The following is a 20,558-nucleotide window of genomic DNA, read 5'->3' on the forward strand; positions in this document are numbered from 1 at the left end:
AGCCTCCCACTGGCTGAACTGCTTTGTCCCTTACCCGTACCTAGCCGTCTGTGGTCCCATATCGCCCTGGATTTTGTCACAGGACCACCCCCTTCTCACGGGAACACTGTGGTTCTCACCATAGCGGACCGCTTTTCCAAAGCAGTGCATTTTGTGGCCCTTCCCAAACTCCCTACTGCTTGGGAGACAGCCGACCTGGTCGTCCAACATGTCTTCCGCCGCCATGGAATCCCTGCAGACATTGTCTCTGACTGGGGTCCCCAGTTTGTCTCTGTGGTATGGAGGTCTTTTTGTCAGGCCCTTGGAACATCCGTAGGCCTATCGTCCAGTTTCCATCCACAGACGAACGGCCAAACAGAACGGGCAAATCAAGATTTGGAAACAGCGCTACATTGTGTAATGGCGAACGACCCTTCGACATGGAGCACCCACCTCGCCTGGGTTGAGTACACCCACAACTCTCTGGTCTGCACTGCCACTGGAAGATCCCCCTTTGAATGCTCACTCAGTTACCAACCCCCTCTGTTCTCCATCCATGAAGGGGACATCTCTGTGCCCTCAGTTCAGGACCATCTCCACCGTTGTCACAAGGTCTGGGAGGACACATGCGCTGCCCTGCTCCGGACTGCCGACCGCAACTGGAGATTCACTGATCATCGGTGGATTCCCGCGCCAGTGTACCAGCCTGGGCAGAAAGTTTGGCTCTCAGCTAAGGACATCCCTCTCAAGGACGAGCCCAAGAAACGAGCTCCTTGCTTCTTGGGACCTTTTGAAATTGAGCAGATCGTCAATCCCACAACGGTCCGGCTCAAATTGCCTATGACTCTGAGGATACATCCCACATTCAATGTGTCTCAGGTAAAGCCAGTGGTTAGCAGTCCATTGTGGCCTCCAGCCAAGCCCCCTCTGCCTCTGCCCCCACCCCCCAGATTGTTGACAACCACCCAGTGTACACCATCTGGCGTTTACTGGATGCACACCACCAGGGTAGGGGCCTGCAGTACTTGGTGGATTGGGAGGGATACGGTCGGAGGAACGTTCCTGGATTCCTCGGTCCTTCGTATTGGACCCCTCCCTCATTCAGGAATTCCATCAGAACCATTCAGATAAGCCCGGTGGGTCGCCTGGAGGCTCCCATTTGGTGGGGGGGGGTTACTGTCATGGTTCCGAGTACTGGCCTCGATTCGGCTCCATTGATGATGCCTTGTTGGGCAGCACATGGATTCCCTGCATGACTAATTGCATAACAACACACACCTGAGCTCCATCAAGGGCCTAGCATAAGTACCCAGGTTTCTCTAGCACTAGTTGCCAGAGTATTGGTCAACCTTTGGCTCCTGGCTGCTTAGAGTTGTCAGCTCTAGAGCAGTCCTGGTTTCACTGTTCCTCTTAGGATATCCAGTATTTGTGTTGTGACTCCACCTCAGATCCCTGAGGCAAGATTCCTTCCAGTTGCTGCCTGTGTTTGGTTCTGAGAAAGCATTCAGACTCCAGTCTCATACCAGTGTGCTGCATTTGGGTTCTCTGCGAGCTTGCTCTTCGCTCAGCATTGTGACACTACCAGCAATTTGGCCAGGAACTTACTAGATTGAGCTTTAATGAGAGTTTCACCAATAGGGTTGATGTAATATTAGTAAAACAAAGTGCAAAGAAACGTTTCTACATTGGTTTCACTTACTTCTAGGATCACTGATGTACATTTCAGTGTCTCCACAGCATTAGTCACTGAAACCATAGATATCCAAAAAATTCAACTGATAGTTCATGAGTTTCAGAAGCTTGCCAAAGCATGCTTTCCAAATCCAGGATCTAGGGCTGATCATCATCTGAATTAATGGCATAGCTGCTGACCAAAGAATAGAGAATTTTACTGTCCATGAGCAAAGGGCATAGCCCTCAAGTGACAGCAATGGATTTGACCTTCCAGAATAATCAAGTGTTTTTACTTTGGCTTTTGATGTAAATGGGGGTAAATACAATGAGTACTTGTAAAGCTCAGTTTACAAACCATAAAATATAGATCCTTCAGAAAATTATCAATTCTTCAAGTCTTCAATGTAAATCAGTATTCTTTGATGATTTAACATGAGTAGCTGCTCCATGCAAATTATTGCTGAATTTGGGTCTTTATGTATGGACCCACGCATACTGGGATCTGAATTGAAGCTGCTGAACCTCGTGTCAGATTATGATCTTTACAGCCAGCCAAAGGACTTTCACCCATCAGTCTGAGCTGGATTCAAGCTGTTAACATCTTATCCTATCTTCAAAAGTGATAAGGAGTGCAGGTAGTGACCTATGACAGTGCATACAACTGCACATTGAATCTTGAACTTCAGGCCCATTACAGAGAACATAGTGTTTTTAAAGGTGACAGTGAACACTTGCTCCAAAATATATTGGCTGAGATGTACCAGAGCAAGAGAAACACTGATACTCCAAAGCCACTAGCACTAACTCTTATGATCACTATTCAAACTTTTGTTTTCAGTAACTTTTCCCTTTTGGCTCTTGATATAATCAAAAAGATATGAAGAGAGCCATTAGCTTACAACCTAACAGAATCAGGAATACATTTAAATAATAATGAATTAAGGGAAGAAAACCACTATAATTCAGCATAGTAAACATGAATTTGAATGAACCATTAAAAAAAGAAAAGTTTCAGGATTGGGAAAACAAGTATTAAGACAAGAAGAAAAGAAATATTCTACAAAGATTCTAAGTAATAACCTATGAACAATGAAGGAGTGAGCTAGAAAGTATGTCATCTGTAAGAACACTGCTGTAATTTAGAGCAACACACAAAATGCTGGACAAACTCAGTGGGTCAGGCAGCATCTAGAGAGGGAAATGGACAGTTGATGTTTTGAGTCGAGACCCTTCATCTGGACTGAAAGAAAGAAAAAAAGGAGAGATCACTAGAAACGTACCCTGTGCAACTTGTATCTGTGTTCTGGGAATGAGGCAATTGGTAATTTTGTCTGGGACCTTCTGCACCTTTCGCAACCACAAGATGTACCACAGCTCTCAACCGACAACAAACTACATTTGTAACATAGGAAAGGGGGCAGCCAATTTGTTTAAACAACAATAACGACCAGATAAACCTGTTTCATTTATGGTGGCAGAGGGATAATGAATGAACAGAACACCATGGCATTATAAGACAGGGCTCTAGACAAGGAATCTGTTCCCACAGAAGGACAAAAGTATACTATTAAATTGAAGGAAAAAAAATACAAAATTAATTTAATTTGTAACAGCTTTCAAATAGGATGTCAGTAGCTTGTTTCTAAAATAAGTCCTATAATTTTGATAAATGCTGCCAAATGTTTGAAAAGTACATTACAACGCGAATTACAAAATGCGGTACTTGCATAAAACCAGATATTATACATGTTGAAATGGTATTTATGACACCAGTCACATGGTACAGTTTCTGTCTACATGAAAAAGGTTCAATTTCCATCAATATAAACCATTGTCTAAATTACTTAGGCCTGTAGTATGACACCAACTTCAGGCTCAAGCTCCACAACTGAAAAGCAGAAAAACAACTCTAGAGTAATATGCTGTGCAACTGGCACTTATGCAAAGTTCATTTTTAATCATTGTTTTTCTGCTGTTGACAAGAAGCCAACTGTATCACAGGGCAGAGGTCCACTTCCTTACCTGAAGTCAGTGCTCAACTAATATTAAAAGTTAGGTCTGCCAATGCTGCATCATCATCAAACTGGTACTCTGCTCCAGATGAGAGCTAGGGAGATGCAGAAAATAGTACTCAAAGACAATTCATGTTTAGAAAAGAAAATACACCAGAATACACAAAAAAAGTGGCACTCCTGAGCGACCAGTTTGATAGTTAATATGTGCAAAGCAGGAATAGCAGATCTAAAACAGAAAAGCTTCAGTTCAGGACGTATGTTTTAGTATCTACAAACAGGATTTACATCACGATCTTTCAAAGATCAACCCCTCCGAAGGCATATAGGAAACCCGATCCCCTCTTCACCCTCCTAAGTATCTTTTTTCTTTAAGCATTCTAACATCCAATCTTTAAAATGGGCTTCTTAAGGCAGATATTCTTTTAAAGCAATTGTAGCGGTTGCTACCGCGGAATAAAACAAGACTCTACTCGGAGGATTGCCAAACAGAACTGGTTTATTTTCCTGCCTTGTGCGGGCCCCTTTAAGGGAGAAAAACTCCCGCCCAAAAAAACCGGCAATGACGTAAGTCCTACGTCATCAGGACTTTCCCGCGCGCGGGTTCTCCCCGTCGCTCGGAAAGACGAGGCCCGCCGCCATCTTGGGCCTCGTCGCTCCGACGCCGCGCGACCCGACTGCCGAGCCGGTTCGCCCGACTAGACGGTGAGTCGCCACACAACCCCCCCCAGAACCGGCGAGACAGTCCCCAAGGTCCGTGGGCTGTGCCAGCTGCCGCTTAGGGGGGCGGCCTCTGCGTCGTGGCGTGGCAACCTCGACAGGCTGTTGCAGATCCAAATGGGCCGGTTTGAGGCGGTCCGCCGTGAAAACCTGTTCCCTGCCTCCAATGTCCAAAATAAAAGTGGATCCGTTATTCCGTATGACTCGGAACGGTCCCTCATATGGTCGTTGCAATGGCGCCCGAGGTGTGCCCCTGCGAACGAAAACAAACTTACAGTCCCGTAGTTCCTTGGGCTGGCAGGATGGGGCTTGACCGTGCCATGAGGTGGGAATCGGGGCCAAGGCGCCGAGCTTCTCGCGCAGTCTTTGTAGAACTGCTGGGGGTTGTTCCCCTTGGTCCTGAAGGGCAGGTATGAAATCCCCGGGGACAACTAGTGGCGCCCCGTATACAAGCTCAGCTGACGAAGTGCGGAGGTCGTCTTTGGGGGCAGTGCGTATGCCGAGCAGGACCCAAGGCAGCTCGTCAACCCAGTTAGGACCCTTCAGGCGGGCCATCAAGGCCGATTTTAGATGGCGGTGAAAACGTTCCACAAACCCGTTTGATTGAGGATGGTAGGCCGTGGTGGTGTGCAGCTGCGTCCCTAGCAGGTTCGCTAATGCAGCCCAGAGACTGGAAGTGAATTGGGTGCCTCTGTCTGAAGTGATGTGGGCCGGAACGCCAAAACGTGAGACCCAAGTTGTGAGCAGCGCTCGGGCGCAGGAATCAGTTGTGATGTCAGTCAGGGGGGTTGCCTCAGGCCACCTCGTGAACCGGTCCACGATGGTAAGGAGGTACCGGGCTCCTCTTGAAACCGGCAGAGGGCCCACGAGGTCGACGTGTATGTGGTCGAACCTCCTACGGGTAGGCTCGAACTGCTGTGGTGGGACCTTGGTGTGTCGCTGGATTTTTGACGTCTGGCAGTGCAGACAAGTCCTGGCCCCCTCACTGACCTGTTTGCGCAGGCCATGCCAGACAAACTTGCTGGCGACCAGTCGGACAGTAGATCTGATGGATGGGTGCGCCAACCCATGTACCGAGTCAAAAACGCGTCTCCGCCAGGCTGCAGGGACAATAGGGCGGGGCTAACCAGTCGCAACGTCGCAAAGTAGGGTCCGCTGACCTGGACCAACCAAGAAATCTCGGAGCTGCAGACCCGAGACTGCGGTTCTGTAGCTGGGCAGTTCGTCGTCGGCTTGCTGTGCGTCAGCCAGGGCCGTGTAGTCGACACCCAAGGATAGGTTGTGGATGGTTGGTCTGGAAAGTGCATCAGCAACGACATTATCCTTTCCGGAGACATGTTGGATGTCAGTTGTGAACTCGGAAATGTAGGATAAATGTCTCTGCTGACGAGCTGACCAGGGATCGGAGACTTTGGAGAAGGCAAAGGACAGAGGCTTATGATCGGTGAAAGCGGTGAAAGGCCTGCCTTCTAGAAAGTATCGGAAATGCCGGACCGCCAGATACAGCGCTAGAAGTTCCCGATCAAAAGCGCTGTACTTCAGTTCGGGCGGTCTAAGGTGTTTGCTGAAAAATGCCAAGGGTTGCCAGCGGCCTTCGAGTAGCTGTTCCAGTACCCCACCCACCGCGGTGTTGGACGCGTCTACCGTGAGGGCAGTCGGGACGTCAGTCCTAGGGTGGACCAGCATCGTGGCGTCTGCCAGGGCGTCTTTGGCCTTAACGAAAGCAGCCGCAGCCTCGTCAGTCCAGGTGATGTCCTTGCCCTTACCAGCCAGCAGCGAGAACAGAGGGTGCATGATACGGGCTGCTGCAGGGATGAAACGATGGTAAAAGTTGACCATCCCAAGGAATTCCTGTAGGCCTTTGACTGTGTCGGGGCGGGCAAAATGGCGGATAGCATCCACCTTGGCGGGTAGGGGTGTTGCCCCGTCGCTGGTGATTTTGTGGCCGAGGAAATCGATAGAGTCAAGTCCGAATTGGCACTTGGACGGGTTAATCGTGAGGCCGAAATCGCGGAGGCGGGAATACAGCTGGCGGAGGTGGGAAAGGTGTTCCTGGCGGTTACGGCTGGCGATCAGTATGTCGTCCAAGTAAATGAACACGAAGTCCAGGTCTCGGCCTACCGCGTCCATCAGCCGCTGGAAGGTCTGCGCGGCGTTCTTAAGGCCGAACGGCATCCGAAGGAATTCGAACAGGCCGAATGGGGTGATAATCGCAGTTTTGGGGACGTCATCCGGATGGACCGGGATTTGGTGGTATCCCCTAACGAGGTCCACTTTGGAAAAGATGCGGGCCCCGTGTAAGTTCGCTGCGGTCCTGGATGTGAGGGATGGGATAGCGGTCCGGGGTGGTGGCGTCATTCAGCCTGCGGTAGTCGCCGCAGGGCCTCCACCCTCCGGTGGCTGTGGGGACCATGTGCAGGGGGGAGGCCCAGGGGCTGTCCGACCTGCGAACAATCCCCAGCTCCTCCATGTGATGGAACTCTTCCTTTGCCAGGCGGAGCTTGTCTGGAGGTAATCGTCGTGCTCGGGCATGAAGGGGTGGCCCTGTGGTAATGATGTGGTGTCGTACCCCATGTGCGGGCCGAGAATTTGTAAACGAAGGTGCCAAAATCGATGGGAATTCGGCTAGGAGCTTGGCGAAATCGTCGCCAGAAAAGGTAATGGAGTCCAGGCGCGGGGCTGGTGGGCTGATTTCTCCCAGGGGATAGGTCCGGAGAGTGCTAGAGTGGACTAACCGCTTCCTTCGCAGGTCGACTAACAGGTTGTGGGCCCGAAGGAAATCGGCGCCTAGGAGTGGTCGGGCGACGGTGGCAAGGGTAAAGGTCCAGGTAAAACGGCTGCCGCCAAAGTGTAATTGAAGCGTACGGGTGCCGAAAGACCGTATCGTTGTACCGTTGGCGGCATTGAGTAGAGGACCTGGTGGCCTGTCACGAGTGTCACGGCCTGTCGGGGGCAAAATACTGACCTCCGCTCCAGTATCAACGAGGAAATGCCGTCCAGATTTCTTGTCCTGAACGAAGAGGAGGCTCTGTCGGCGGCCAGCCGCCGTAGCCATCAGCGGCGGCTGGCCCTGGCGTTTCCCTGAAACTTGCAGGGTGGGCGGCATCGACGGGCCTCCGCACCCCACCTCTGATGGTGGGAGCACAGCTGGTCACCCGTGTCGTCGTCTGCGTTCCTGGGGCGTGGCTGCTCGGTTGCTGGGGCCGGGCGAGGCAGGCGTTGGGCTCGCGGCCTGGTGATTTGACTGACGGACGAACCGCTCTCGCGCTTTATCCTCCACAGGACACCTGCCCGGGCGGCCACCTCACGGGGGTTGCTGAAGTCGGCATCAGCTAACAACAAGTGGATGTCATCGGGGAGCTGTTCGAGGAAGGCCTGTTCGAACATCAGGCATGGCTTGTGTCCCTCGGCCAATGCCAGCATCTCATTCATTAGGGCGGATGGGGATCTGTCCCCCAGGCCATCCAGATGAAGCAGGCGGGCGGCGCGCTCACGACGGGAGAGGCCGAAGGTCCGGATCAAAAGATCTTTGAAAGCCGGGTACTTATCTTCCTCCGGAGGCGACTGGATGAAGTCTCCAACCTGGGCGGCTGTCTCCTGGTCCAGAGAGCTAACCACATGGTAGTACTTCGTGGAGTCGGAGGTGATCTGCCGAAGGTGGAATTGGGCTTCGGCCTGGTCAAACCAGACGCTGGGCCGAAGTGTCCAAAAGGTGGGCAGCTTGAGGGCCACTGTGTTGGCTGCTGCGCTGTCGTCCATTTCGCGGGTCCAAAAGCCGTTTGGACCGTCGGGGTCACCAATGTAGCGGTTGCTACCGCGGAATAAAACAAGACTCTACTCGGAGGATTGCCAAACAGAACTGGTTTATTTTCCTGCCTTGTGCGGGCCCCTTTAAGGGAGAAAAACTCCCGCCCAAAAAAACCGGCAATGACGTAAGTCCTACGTCATCAGGACTTTCCCGCGCGCGGGTTCTCCCCGTCGCTCGGAAAGACGAGGCCCGCCGCCATCTTGGGCCTCGTCGCTCCGACGCCGCGCGACCCGACTGCCGAGCCGGTTCGCCCGACTAGACGGTGAGTCGCCACACAATTTCCATATAACATGAAAGAAGCCATTCTGCTCATCGAGTTCATGCTAACTCACAGCCACAGGAAAAGTGAGCAATCTTTACACAGACAGCATCAGAGGTCAGCGTCAACCCCAACTCACTGACACTGTGAGGCATCAGCTCTATTAGCTGCACCACTGTGCCAATGTGCTGCCCATGGTACTGACATTTTACAAACAAACAAATACAAGGAAACAGGACTATCTAGGATTTCGTTCATGAAAACACTTGATTTCTGCAAATGTCTGCAGTTAGTATAGAATCCAGACCAAAAATAGCTGATTGGTAATTGAAACGTAACATCAAACTGAGGCTAGGATTTGTACTTGTAAAATGTCCAAGGTGCGATGGTCTGTAGCAGGTATGAAACACACTCCGTTTTGCTTCAGTACATAAATATTCAAATTACATCCGATATGGTACATAAAAAGTTCAGCCACAAAGTGAAATTCACATTGCCAATCCTTCTTGTATTGCAGTACAGTCAATCATGTATCATCTATCAATGACTTCAATTTCCAGTTTGAATTGATTCATTTTACCTCCGCAGGTGTTGCCTCCAACCTATGCTGAATAATAAGAGCTTAGCATGTAAAATAAAGCAGTCTTAAGTTTAATTTCTCCCCCCACCCCCCACCCCCAAGGGTGGTACAGTGGCTCAGTTCCAGCTCTCTGGTGAGGTTTGTATAAATTTTGAAAATTCATGCTGTGACAGCATGGTTCTTTGCCAGAGGATCGAGTTTTCTCCCACATGCCAATAACAGACAGGTAGGTCAATTGGCTAGTATTATTGTAGGTGAGTAACAAATGAATAAAAATGGGAGAGAGGAGAATGAGTTGTAGGGTTACAAGGAAAAATGAGAAAAAGGGGGAATGGAAAGGGTAGGATTGTTGCTGGGAGATGGCATGATCTCAATGGGCTGAATGGCCTCCTTCTGTGCTGTGTAAAGTGAGTGAAAAGTCATCCACTCAGTAACGTAATGAATGTAATCTGAGAGGCACATGCAGGAAGGAAGGCAGGAAGGAGCAGCAAAGCTTAAGCCTCATTTCAACTAATCACCAAATCTTGGAGTCTCAAAACTTGGAAATGGGTCTTTTGGCTTATTGAGTCCGGAACAGCTCTAGAACATAGAACATTACAGCACAGTACAGGCCCTTTAGCCCACGATGTTGTGCCGATATTTTATCCTACTTACTGTAGGTTCTATCTAACCCTTCCCTCCCACATTGCCTTCCATTTTTCTATCATTCATGTGTCTATCTAAGAGTCTCTTAAATGGCCCTAATGTCTCTGCCCCCACAACCTCTGCCAGCAGTGCATTCCATGCACCCACCACTCTGTGTAAAAAAAAAACTTACCCCGACATCCCCCTTATATCTTCCTACAATCACCTTAAAATTATACCCCCTTGTGTTTTTGCCCTGGGGAAAAAGTCTATGCAAGAGCAATCCAGCTAGTCCCATTCCCCATAGCCATTCCAATTCTTTCCTTTTGGACATTCATCTAGTTCTCTCGAGTATGTTGTAATTGAGTCTGCCATCACTACCACCACTGGCAGTGCATGTTAGACCATGTTAGTGCATGTTTACAAATCCTCATGTCACTCATGGTCTTTTTGTCAGTTACTTCTTTTTATGTCCCATAAAACTTGACTGATCCATCCAAATGGGAATGATTTTTCTCTACCTACTCTGTCCCTTGCTTTAATAAATTTAAATATCTCTATCAGATCTCTTGCAAGCTCAGAGGTGTTCCAAGGAGAACAATCCCAGCTTCTCCAGTTTAGCCACATAACTTAAGACCCACATCCCTGGAAACATTTTAGTAAATAGTTTCTGCACTCACTCTATATTCCTTGCAACTTTCCTAAAGTCTGGCGTCCAGAACTGGACACACAACTCCAGCTTTGGCTGAACCAGTGTTTTATAAAGACACATCATGACTTTCTTGCTCTCCTTCTCCATGCTTCTATTTGCTTCTTTTTAAAAAAAAGCATTTTCTCGAGTTGCCCCAGCATTTTCAATGAACTGTGCATTCATAACCCAGATCTATTTGTTCTTGTACCCCTTCTGGAACTGAGCTCCCTAGTTTATATGCCTCTTCTCATTCTTCCCACCAATATATAATGTGCCACTGATCTGCCATTTCCCCACCCTCTATACCCAAATAGACATTGAGGAGATATGGTGAATTAATGAATTATTGGAATGCTGTATATGTTAATTAAATACACAAGCTGAACAACGATGCTAACTTTAATGTGTATTTTAACAAATATAGGTTTTTATTTAAAGCAGGAAAAAAAAAAATCACAATCAACAGAAAATATACGGTTTAAGAATTTTTTTTAAAAAGATTAAAAATTGTACCAAAACACTTGTGCCCTCCTAGGTCACTTAAAAAGGCAGTGAGTGGAAAAATGGCTGTTCATAACTAACATACAGAAGATACTTACCCTTTTTAATTTTTATTAGTATTTTGAACAGGAACCAAAATGACAGAAAATGAGAGAAAAATGTCTGCATCATTTAGACAACAAAGTGTCCTGGCCATATCCCTCCCATCTCTGTGGTTATCCAGTTGACAGCTGTAGACGCTGAGACAGCTACCTCAAAAAACGCCAACTCTTGCTTCCCCGAATCTCTTTTGCTGATAAGCAAAATAGCTGGAATGTGTCTGATAGTCAGTCTATCACAGAGAGGAGTTTTGAAAAACCCATAATCATCCCACGTATCGTCATCCTGCCATCAGCTCCAGACCACAGAACAATTAATATTCACAACAATTGCTGCTCCAATGACAGGCTGTAAGATAGTGATAGGATTCTGCAATACAGTATCTTATTAATAAACACTACTCCTTTCACTGCCACATTTCTTTATGATTGCCTTGAAATTCCATTCTGATTGTTGAGAAACACCAAACTTTCATTAAGTTTGAACTCAGTGACTAAAATTAACAAAGTTGATCACTGAAATCAATATGTAATACAGCAAAAACAAGATATAAAATAAAATGCAAAATTCATCTGAGAATCTTAGAAATGAAAATCATTAAAAGTTAGAATTGCACAAAAGGGCTATCACCATGCCAATTTAGATGCAAATTAAATTCTAAGTTATAGGCTACAATTAAAACTAAATTAGAGAATATGCATGTTAAATATTATTAAAGTACAATGAAAGGTAACAGTGTAATTAAACAAAGGATTTGGTAGACATGACTATAAAATCAAGAATTGATGCAGGATTCTTAATCAATTTGAACACAAGAATTATGGTACCAAAAGACCACTTCAAATTAATTTTAACTTTCATCAAAAACATGTCATTTGCTATCTATGCCATTATGCGACCTGGGAATATGCCAAATGCATTTTAGTGCAAAATGTACTTGCATAGCATCACAAAAGGTGGCTACAATAAATAGGTTTAGTTTATGTATACTCAGTATTACTCTATACACAATGCTGTCAGAAGATACTTGACAGGACCCTGGTGAAACTTATAGCTTTATATAAAATCCTCTCCAACACCCTTCCCCACTGGGACATTTCCAAATACTGTTCATGAACTCCTTAATGGGGATGAAGAACAAACTGACGCAATTTAATAAGCACCAAAGTTTTCTTTTACTGAGGCATTCGTATATTGCAACATAATAGGGCATGACAAAACAATTTATTCCAGCCTTTAAGCAAGATGTTGAACTTGTACTGAGCTTGCTTCACTTTGCCAGAGAAGTTTCTTTCGTTTTGTTTTGTGCTGTATCTGCTGAGAGTATAGCCCAGTATGGACCTTCAAACCACGTATCCTGCCAACAAGACTCCTTGTTTCCACCCTTACATCATCACTTCCCTCTGCGCATTACACTTCAGAATGTTCTGTCTTGATTTCTCTATTGGATTCCAAGTCATCCAAAACAACCCCCCCCCCCCACCCTTACTGTGTCACACAGTGTCCAAACCCATTCCTTAACACATCACTTGAGTGCATTTCAGCTCTTTAAACATACTCCTGGTCTATCCTACGACAAACCATTGACCTTGCCATTTGGATCTGCTGTGTAATTGGCATTTGGGAACTTCACCTCCCCGCCCCCCCCCCCATTCCAAACTCACTTTACACTACATTTCTCCAAAGCCATAAAACCTCATTACCACAGTTTCTTTGGTCATTTCTCCAAATACCATGGAGAAACACCAAGGTGACTTGTCACTAAATAAAGCTTTTAGCTCTTTCAACTGTTGTTGCATTGTGCAACAGTTTAAGTTACATATATCCTGCACAGTCGCCGTGAAGAACAAGTTGAAGGCATTGATATTAGATATAATGTCTGATAATGCAGGGCAGCAGCCCTCTAGCTGCAACACACCACAAAAATGTGCAACCTCCTTAAACTTCCTGCAAGGCCCAAGCATCCACCAAGCGCACACTCCTTTCAACATTATTTACAACCCATAGGATCTTTAAACCCTGCAGATATATCGTCACTAATATGACACTGAAAATTCAACTGAATTTCCATAAACGGCTGTTTAAATCAAAGGTGGCTTAGATAGTGATTACAGTCACTGCCAAATTTAGTATGAAGAAAGGTTACAAGATGATGAAATGTAATTATCACCTAATCTGATAGAAAGGAGAATACTTCAGTAACAGAAGTACTGAGGTGGAAGTAATAGAATTCCGTATCAGGAGGGGGTGGCGGGGCAATGCATCAGGTTTACATAACTCTGGAAAGTTTGCAGATGATCAGCTGAAAGATTGCTTTCACTAATTGTCAAATCATTAATACCTCTCATAACCTGCAGGCACAGAACTATGAAAGCTTGGAAACAAATGTAACATATTAAGCTATAATTTAGTCATGTTACATAACACCACAACTTCTCAAACTAAAACAATATATTTTTCTACGTATTTCACTCTCAAAAGGTCCCAGCTCATGGGTATATGATGTAATTTGTAAGTTATTGATTGATTATTCAGAGTAAACAGCATTCAGATGTCCTTAGAGATGTAATAATGGTTCTTTGTTACATCAAAGAAACATCAAGATGACATTTCTCCAGAAAGTCTAATTTTCTATTAACTTTGGCACACATAACATGTTGAAAGTTACAGGACAGCCTATGTCAGCTAATCCCTTGGATGAAAATTAACTTGCCATGCACCTGAAGAGTACAAGCACTTTAAAGTGCACAATATATAGTAAATAATTAGTAAACATAACCCAGAAAATATTTACATTTTTTTCAATGCTTGAAAAAAATTCTTCTCCTGGCCAACTTCAGCATGTGTTACTTTCCAAGCTACATTAATATAATTAATTGCAATGCTTATCAATAGTTTAATCTTTAAAAGCAAGAGCAAACACATCCAAATCCAGGAATTACATTTGTTAATATGCATCTGTTGTTTTTTTATATTCCACCCTGTTTTTCAACTAATCAGGTTGTTGGAAAACCTGATAGCTCTACTATGAACATTACACACAATCAACAGCACCCCTGAATGATAACTTGGCAATATTTCTGTATTTACATCATGAAGTCACATTTTAAATGGAAAATGACTGTCTGCTCTGTGGCCCTAATAGTACAATCAGCAATTTTGTTAATGCATCATCAGATTCATCCTCTATAGTAACAAAACAAATTGTTTCACATGCAAAGGAAAACAGAGGGTGAAACTAGTACATGGCAATAACGAAAATGACTCAGAATGAATTAGAACCCTATAACATAACACGAGGTTTATCCTTTTCCTTTGTGGGAAAGGGCATTGGGGCATAATGCAAACCAGGCTACCAATATGCTAAGGGCCCATTTCAAGTTACTACCAAAAAGCAACTTCACTTACAAATTTCTAAATTGCAGAGCAAAGTGAGATCCCAATGGATCCATTTCACTGTCTCCAGGTGGTGGTCCAATTCTGGGCCAAGAAATGTACTACAAAGCAACGTAATCTTGAGTTGCTCCTGTAGAGATCTAGATGTGTCCTCTGTTAACATTGAGGGCATGGTGACATTCAGTGGCTCAGATGGATGACTGCTCATCAGAGATCCTTGCATGTATCACCTCTTCAGTCTCTAGAAAGCCCCAGTAGTTCATTAGTTAAGTAAACACGTTGTCTGAAGCTGTATCTACTGTGGCCTCCAAACCTTCCAATGATGTTTGAACTTCCCTCTTCTCCTCCTCTGCTTCCAGTGCAAGACATTTGACATCAGGCATCATACCACCTCTTAGTAAAAAAAAACTACAACATGTACAGCTCCTTTGCTATTCAGTTTTATCTTTCTTAACATTAAAAAATACAGCATGCGTGTTATATTGTTTATATTTTTCCTGTGACTGGAGGTGGGATTAAACAGGGGCCAAGTTTTATCCTTACTTTTTACATGTATGTACTTCTGACAACATTTGTATCAAGATTTAAAAACAGAAAATTACCAACTCCTTGCACTATAAATGCCAATTTTCAAATGGCAGTTTTGAATTTATTTTATAAACTTTAAAAATACATCAACACCTTACAAGGGACCGCTTACTAGTTTAACGTGGAGTCTTTTCCTCTCTCCCAAATGCCCATCTTCACAATGGAATGCAAACTTCACAGATGCTCAGTTCAAAGAGTGGCTAATGAGTCTAACATCTTATAAGATTTAAATTATAAAGTCAAGATTGTTTCACTACCATGAAGAGTAAAATAGATATTTGCAATTTTTGAAATGAAATTTATATTTCCTTTTCTTGCATATTTTTGTAGAATTAAAGAACCAGATCTTTAAAATTGAAATTGATGATAGTTCAATTTCAAGTACTTTGTAAACTCACTGATCTCCAAGACTTTTATTACACAATATGGAAATGTAGAGAGGGCCAACAATCAAGGGTATATTGAAAAGGGCAGAAGCAAAAAATTTAATTATAACGATTTAAAAATTACCAAAATAATTCTCATGAATAATACATATTTAGGATACCAGGTGTTGTGAAAACTACATCTATGCTAAGATTTGACTTTGTCTTTTATTTAAATGCAGCTGAGAATCTGAGTAAATTGAAGATGACACACCTTTTTTGTTAAATATTACAGATAACTGGTGATTAAAAACCTGATGAATAAGCTCTCATCTTGGTCTTCCCCATCTTTCCTAATCTTTTGCCGATACCATATCCTTCCTTTGACCAGTGATGGATCAATCGGTTAAGAGAATGGCCAATGGCATGCAGAGAACACCGTTAGAAAGCTCAGCAAATTACATCAGTGATCAAAATGCTCCAATGATAGTGAGTCAACATTGGACCAAAAGCACAAGGCAGCCAGGGATTCCAAACTGAATTGGAAAACGGGATGGCTCAACATTGAACAATCACAGGATTAAGGATAAGGATGAGAAACTGAGGTAGGCAGGTTAACTATATATTTAGCATGTGGGTAAAATTTAGGTAATTAGACAACACAATGGCACAGCAGGATCTGATTTGGACCTTGGGGACTGTCTGCGTGGAGTTTGCAGGTTCTCTCTGTGGCTGCATGGGTTTCTACAAGATGCTCTGTAAATATGCCAATAGATTAATTGGCTGCTGTAAATTACAATAATAATGGCAAAAAGAACTAAAGGGAAGTTGATGAACATGCGCAAGATAGAATAAGTAGCAGGGGTAGCGGGAAATAGGAAAGGGGTAATGGGACGAATGGGACTGTTTGCCTGGGAGCTGGCAGGGACCTGATCTACCAAATGGCCTCCTTCTGTGTCGTTAGAACCAGAAATGCATCAACTTAAAATTTATTAATTACCAATACAGGTTAATGAATTGAGTTAATCTATGTAATAACAAGATGGAAATTTACTCATCAGGTGTTCAACCACCAATCACCTGCATTGTGCACAAAAAAAATACACAAATTCATATTTGATTCCACCATTTTTGCATATTCTTTATGGAAACATTGACAAGAAATTCCCAAAATGCAAGAGTAGCATTAAGTGAAGATTATGAAGTGTGGGATATATATTCAGATTATAACTGGTGCTCCTTTCTGCACGAAACATTGCATTTACCTGGCAGGTGCCACATTTCAGAATTCTTCTGGTCATCTGTTGACCACTTTACTTCCAGTTCTTCAGGAGTCTTTGGTACATCCTGTAACCATTGGTCTAAAATGGCAAAGGACACCTGTTAATGGCGAGTTCAAATAAATCTACTTTCAAGCATGTCATAAGTAATGAACAAATTATTCAAAAAAGATAAGCAAATTGAATGTATTTTAATTGCAGAACTTAGCAGAGAGCCAGAACTTAGGACCCATGCATATCCATAAGTACCACTTAAAATCAGTACTAATTTGCTTTTAGAAAAGGCAAAGACAGATTGCCATATGACTGTAAAATATTCAATAGAATAGCGACACAACAGGAATGAAAATGAAATCTTTAAAGGAATTAGTTGCTGAGATCCTACAACTGTCAAGTACAAAAGGATGGCATTTGCCCCTCTGCAAGAGCAACCAGTCAGTTGCATTCCCCACTTCTTTCCCCATGGCCCTATAAATCATTCTTCCTTGGATATCCAACTATCTAAGTTTTGAAAGCAACAACTGGATCTACATTCACCAGTTTCTTAAACAGTAAATTCCAGCCTCAGAGTACTTGCTGCATGAGAAAGTTTCTCCTCTAGTTATTTTGCCAATCACCTTAAAAGTGATGTCCTCTGACTTTTTTTGTCAATCATTCTGCTAATGGAAACTGCTTCTCTTTATTCATTTTGCCAAGAACTTTAATGACTTGAACACTATCAAATAACCTCTGCAACTTTGATAAGCATAAACATTTCAAATTCATCAAATGACTAGACAAAGACAATGCCATGCTTAAATTCCTCTGTCAAAAATCAACAATCCTCTGATGGGCATGAGGATCCAACAAATAGACCTGAGCCATAACCAACTCAACTGCATGTAGAGCTTAGATCGGGTATCAAAAATGTTCTCAAGTCCTCAGGCTCTGGTCAGATTGTATTGGTCCCAGTCACATAAATAAGTGGACTAAGCTCAGTACACTGGGATGTGGATAGGCCTGTCTGCCTAAAAATAGCTGGGAGACTGCAAGTAATTCATATTTCTCATTATATGGCTTCACTCTACGGTTTGGCTACATGACCCAAGTTCAATAGGATCTGACCATGTATGTCAGGTTTGTCTTGGGTTTTAACTTCATATCTCTACTGATGGTGAAGACTCAAGGTATACATTTTCTTCAAGGATTCCATTTCACCTGGCCAATATCAGAAAACACCACCAGTCAGATTATTTGTTAGACATTCTAAATGTTAATTTGTTAATATAATGAAAAAAATTACTTCCATAGATTACCCTTAATTGCACACAAGGTGAACTTATTATGTGACAATTTTCAAATAGCCAAGTCAAAAGAAAAAGTAATCACTGACCACGTTTACAGCCATTTGCAGTTTAATTGATATATTTTTGTTTCTATTTCTTCCAACAGCAAGAATGGTTCCTTCTCAAACACAGAATACCATGGGGGAATCTCCCCTTGGCAAGCACTGGTGCTCAATTATCAGGAATAAACATTTTGCACTGAGTGCAGACAGGGACAAGCACTGCAGCACCTAGAATATAATGCACATTGTCATCTGAAATGTATACCTTCTGCACCCAGCGATGTGTTCTGGGTGCAAGTTTATATTCTTGCTAACTTTCAATCTCCATTGCCTCTGAGAAGGAGAGCAGATGCATGCAAGAGTATTACCTTTTGAGTATTTTTCCAATCTTATAATCATTTATATAAATGTCACACACTAATCCAATATGCCTTTGAATACTAATTGGATATGCCATTGCCCCTCCATCATCATTGGGTCAAAAAATTCCAGGTTGCCCATGTGTCTTCTCAAGGGTAGTTTGTGCTGAGCAATAAATACCAGTTTAGGTTCAGGTGACTTCGATTAAAGTAAATTTCAGATGCAGAATACAAAACACAGCAACTACTATTTATTAATGGTATGAACAGAAGATGAATTTCTAGGCAAGTATCTCCAATCATATTGATCACCCGGAAGTTTAAAGCTTACTATTGAAACAAATATTCCAACACACTTAGACAATGCTGAAAGCTAAAAATGATCAATAACTTTAATTAACAAAGCCAATGAAATAAATTTAATTCAACTGAATTAAAAGAGTAAATTAACTTCTACTTACCATTCTCCCTAAAGCATGGAGAAATCTAAGGACATCTGTGCTGCCCTATAGGATTCTATTAAAGTCCAAGTGTGGAGCAAAATGATACAAGTTCCGCATTCAGCCAGAACAGAACACTAGGCATCAGTCTGTACTCATGAATTCCAATCCATCAGTTCAATGGGATGGATTGGAAATCTATCTAGTTAATCCAGAAGCAGAAAACTGGGGCCACGTTCTTAACCAATGAACAAAGTTAATTATAAGCACAATGGGTCACAGGAGAGATTCATCCTATCCCTATATAAAAACACACATTAATATGGTGCTGGAATTATTTATGTAATATGGCAGATAATGGTGTGCCTTAACTATCACAATGTGCTTTCATTGTAACTTGATAAAGATATTTTCCTAAATTTATGGCAGCTAGACTTATTTGATAAGTTTACCTAGTTACTCTGCATATAATAGTGTTACAGGTTATCGCCCAAAGTACATGTTTGTCTTTATATTGAATCCATGATAACTAATATTTCAAATCAATGTGTGTCATAAAACTTTATTCTGCCACGTCATTAACTTTTAGATTATCAATAGTGAAGATAACAAAATCATTTTAATAAAGATTGAAAACTATTCAGAATATGAGCTATTGTAATTGCAATAAACAAGGAAATAGGTTATTCTCCCTTCAAATTCTCATCTCTTTTAAAAGAAAGTCTTAGGAATAGGTATATAGCCCATGTCCAACCTTAATATCGTTATCAACTTATCATTTTGACAAACAAGCCAGTACCAGGTGTAACGTACATTCTGCTTCCAAACTCCCTAAGCCTAATTCCCATCCCAGCTCACATCTGATAAGCATACACTTCCCTTTTATACAACGAGAGCAAAGTCTGGTAAAAACAAGCTGCCTTTTTTGGACCATTTCCAAATAATTTTCCTAAACTTGTTTTTTCTGCAAGCATACTCTGAAAGAACAATTGTGTATTAATGGACTGTGGTAAAACTTAACAGAACACCCAATAACATTCCCTTGCAATCCTTATTTTCTCCTCTGCAATATCTGGCAGAAGACATCTCAATTATGTGCATTCAGAAATTTTTGTTTTCAAGGATGTAATGAAATTTTTCATTTTTGCTTTGAAACAAATGATATAATATTGCACTCAGAGAAAGTTATTTTAATTCAAATGTAGTCTTTCAATACTTAATTGGAGAAACAATTTATTGTGGAATAAAACTGAATACCAAATCTCAGTATTTGTGGAGATGAGAGACTGCATATGCTGTAATCTGGAGCAAAATGCAAACTGCTGGAGGAATTCAGCAGATTGGGAGGCATCTGTAGAGGCAAAGGGATGGTCAGCGCTTCGGGTCAAGAGCTTGCGTCAGGTTTGAGAGTGTAGAGGGGAGGTAGCCAGTAAAGAGGTGAGAGGGAGGGGTTAGGCAGGGGCTGGCAGGTGATAGGTGGAACAAAATGAGAAGAGAGATGATGGGCAGATGGAGCTAGGTGGGGGAGTGGGAGGGGTGGAGTTGGGAGACATTGGCTGGTGGGTGAGAAACAGAGACAGACAAGGAGGGAAAAAAGCAGATGGAGTCAGGTTGGGGTGGGGGGGGGGGAGAAACGGTGAAAGAGGATGGGGGAGGTAAAGACAGAGGCTGAAAGGTGAAGAGTGGAGGCACAAGATGCTACAGATGCCAGAATCTGATAGGTAAGGAAGGTGATAACTGGAACCAGCAAAGGGAGGGATGGCAGGCAGATGGAAGCAGTTGGGGGAGGGGATAGGAGACCCAGTAGGTTAAGCGTGTGGGTGATAGGCAGATGGACCCAGGTGGGTGAGGGGAGT

At 43.5% G+C, this 20,558-nt stretch overlaps 1 protein-coding gene across 1 annotated transcript in view; it reads right to left on the reverse strand.

The window, feature by feature from the left end:
- zfpm1 (zinc finger protein, FOG family member 1) overlaps positions 1–20,558 on the reverse strand; it is a 196,683-nt gene that overhangs the window by 108,391 nt on the left and 67,734 nt on the right. The window contains exon 3 of the mRNA XM_052028664.1: positions 16,562–16,657. Within this exon, the coding sequence (XP_051884624.1) occupies positions 16,562–16,657 (96 nt within the window). The remainder of the gene's footprint in view (positions 1–16,561; positions 16,658–20,558) is intronic.

The sequence above is a fragment of the Pristis pectinata genome, chromosome 13 (genome assembly GCF_009764475.1).
Source record: "Pristis pectinata isolate sPriPec2 chromosome 13, sPriPec2.1.pri, whole genome shotgun sequence".
In the NCBI taxonomy this organism is placed as follows: Eukaryota; Metazoa; Chordata; class Chondrichthyes; order Rhinopristiformes; family Pristidae; genus Pristis; species Pristis pectinata.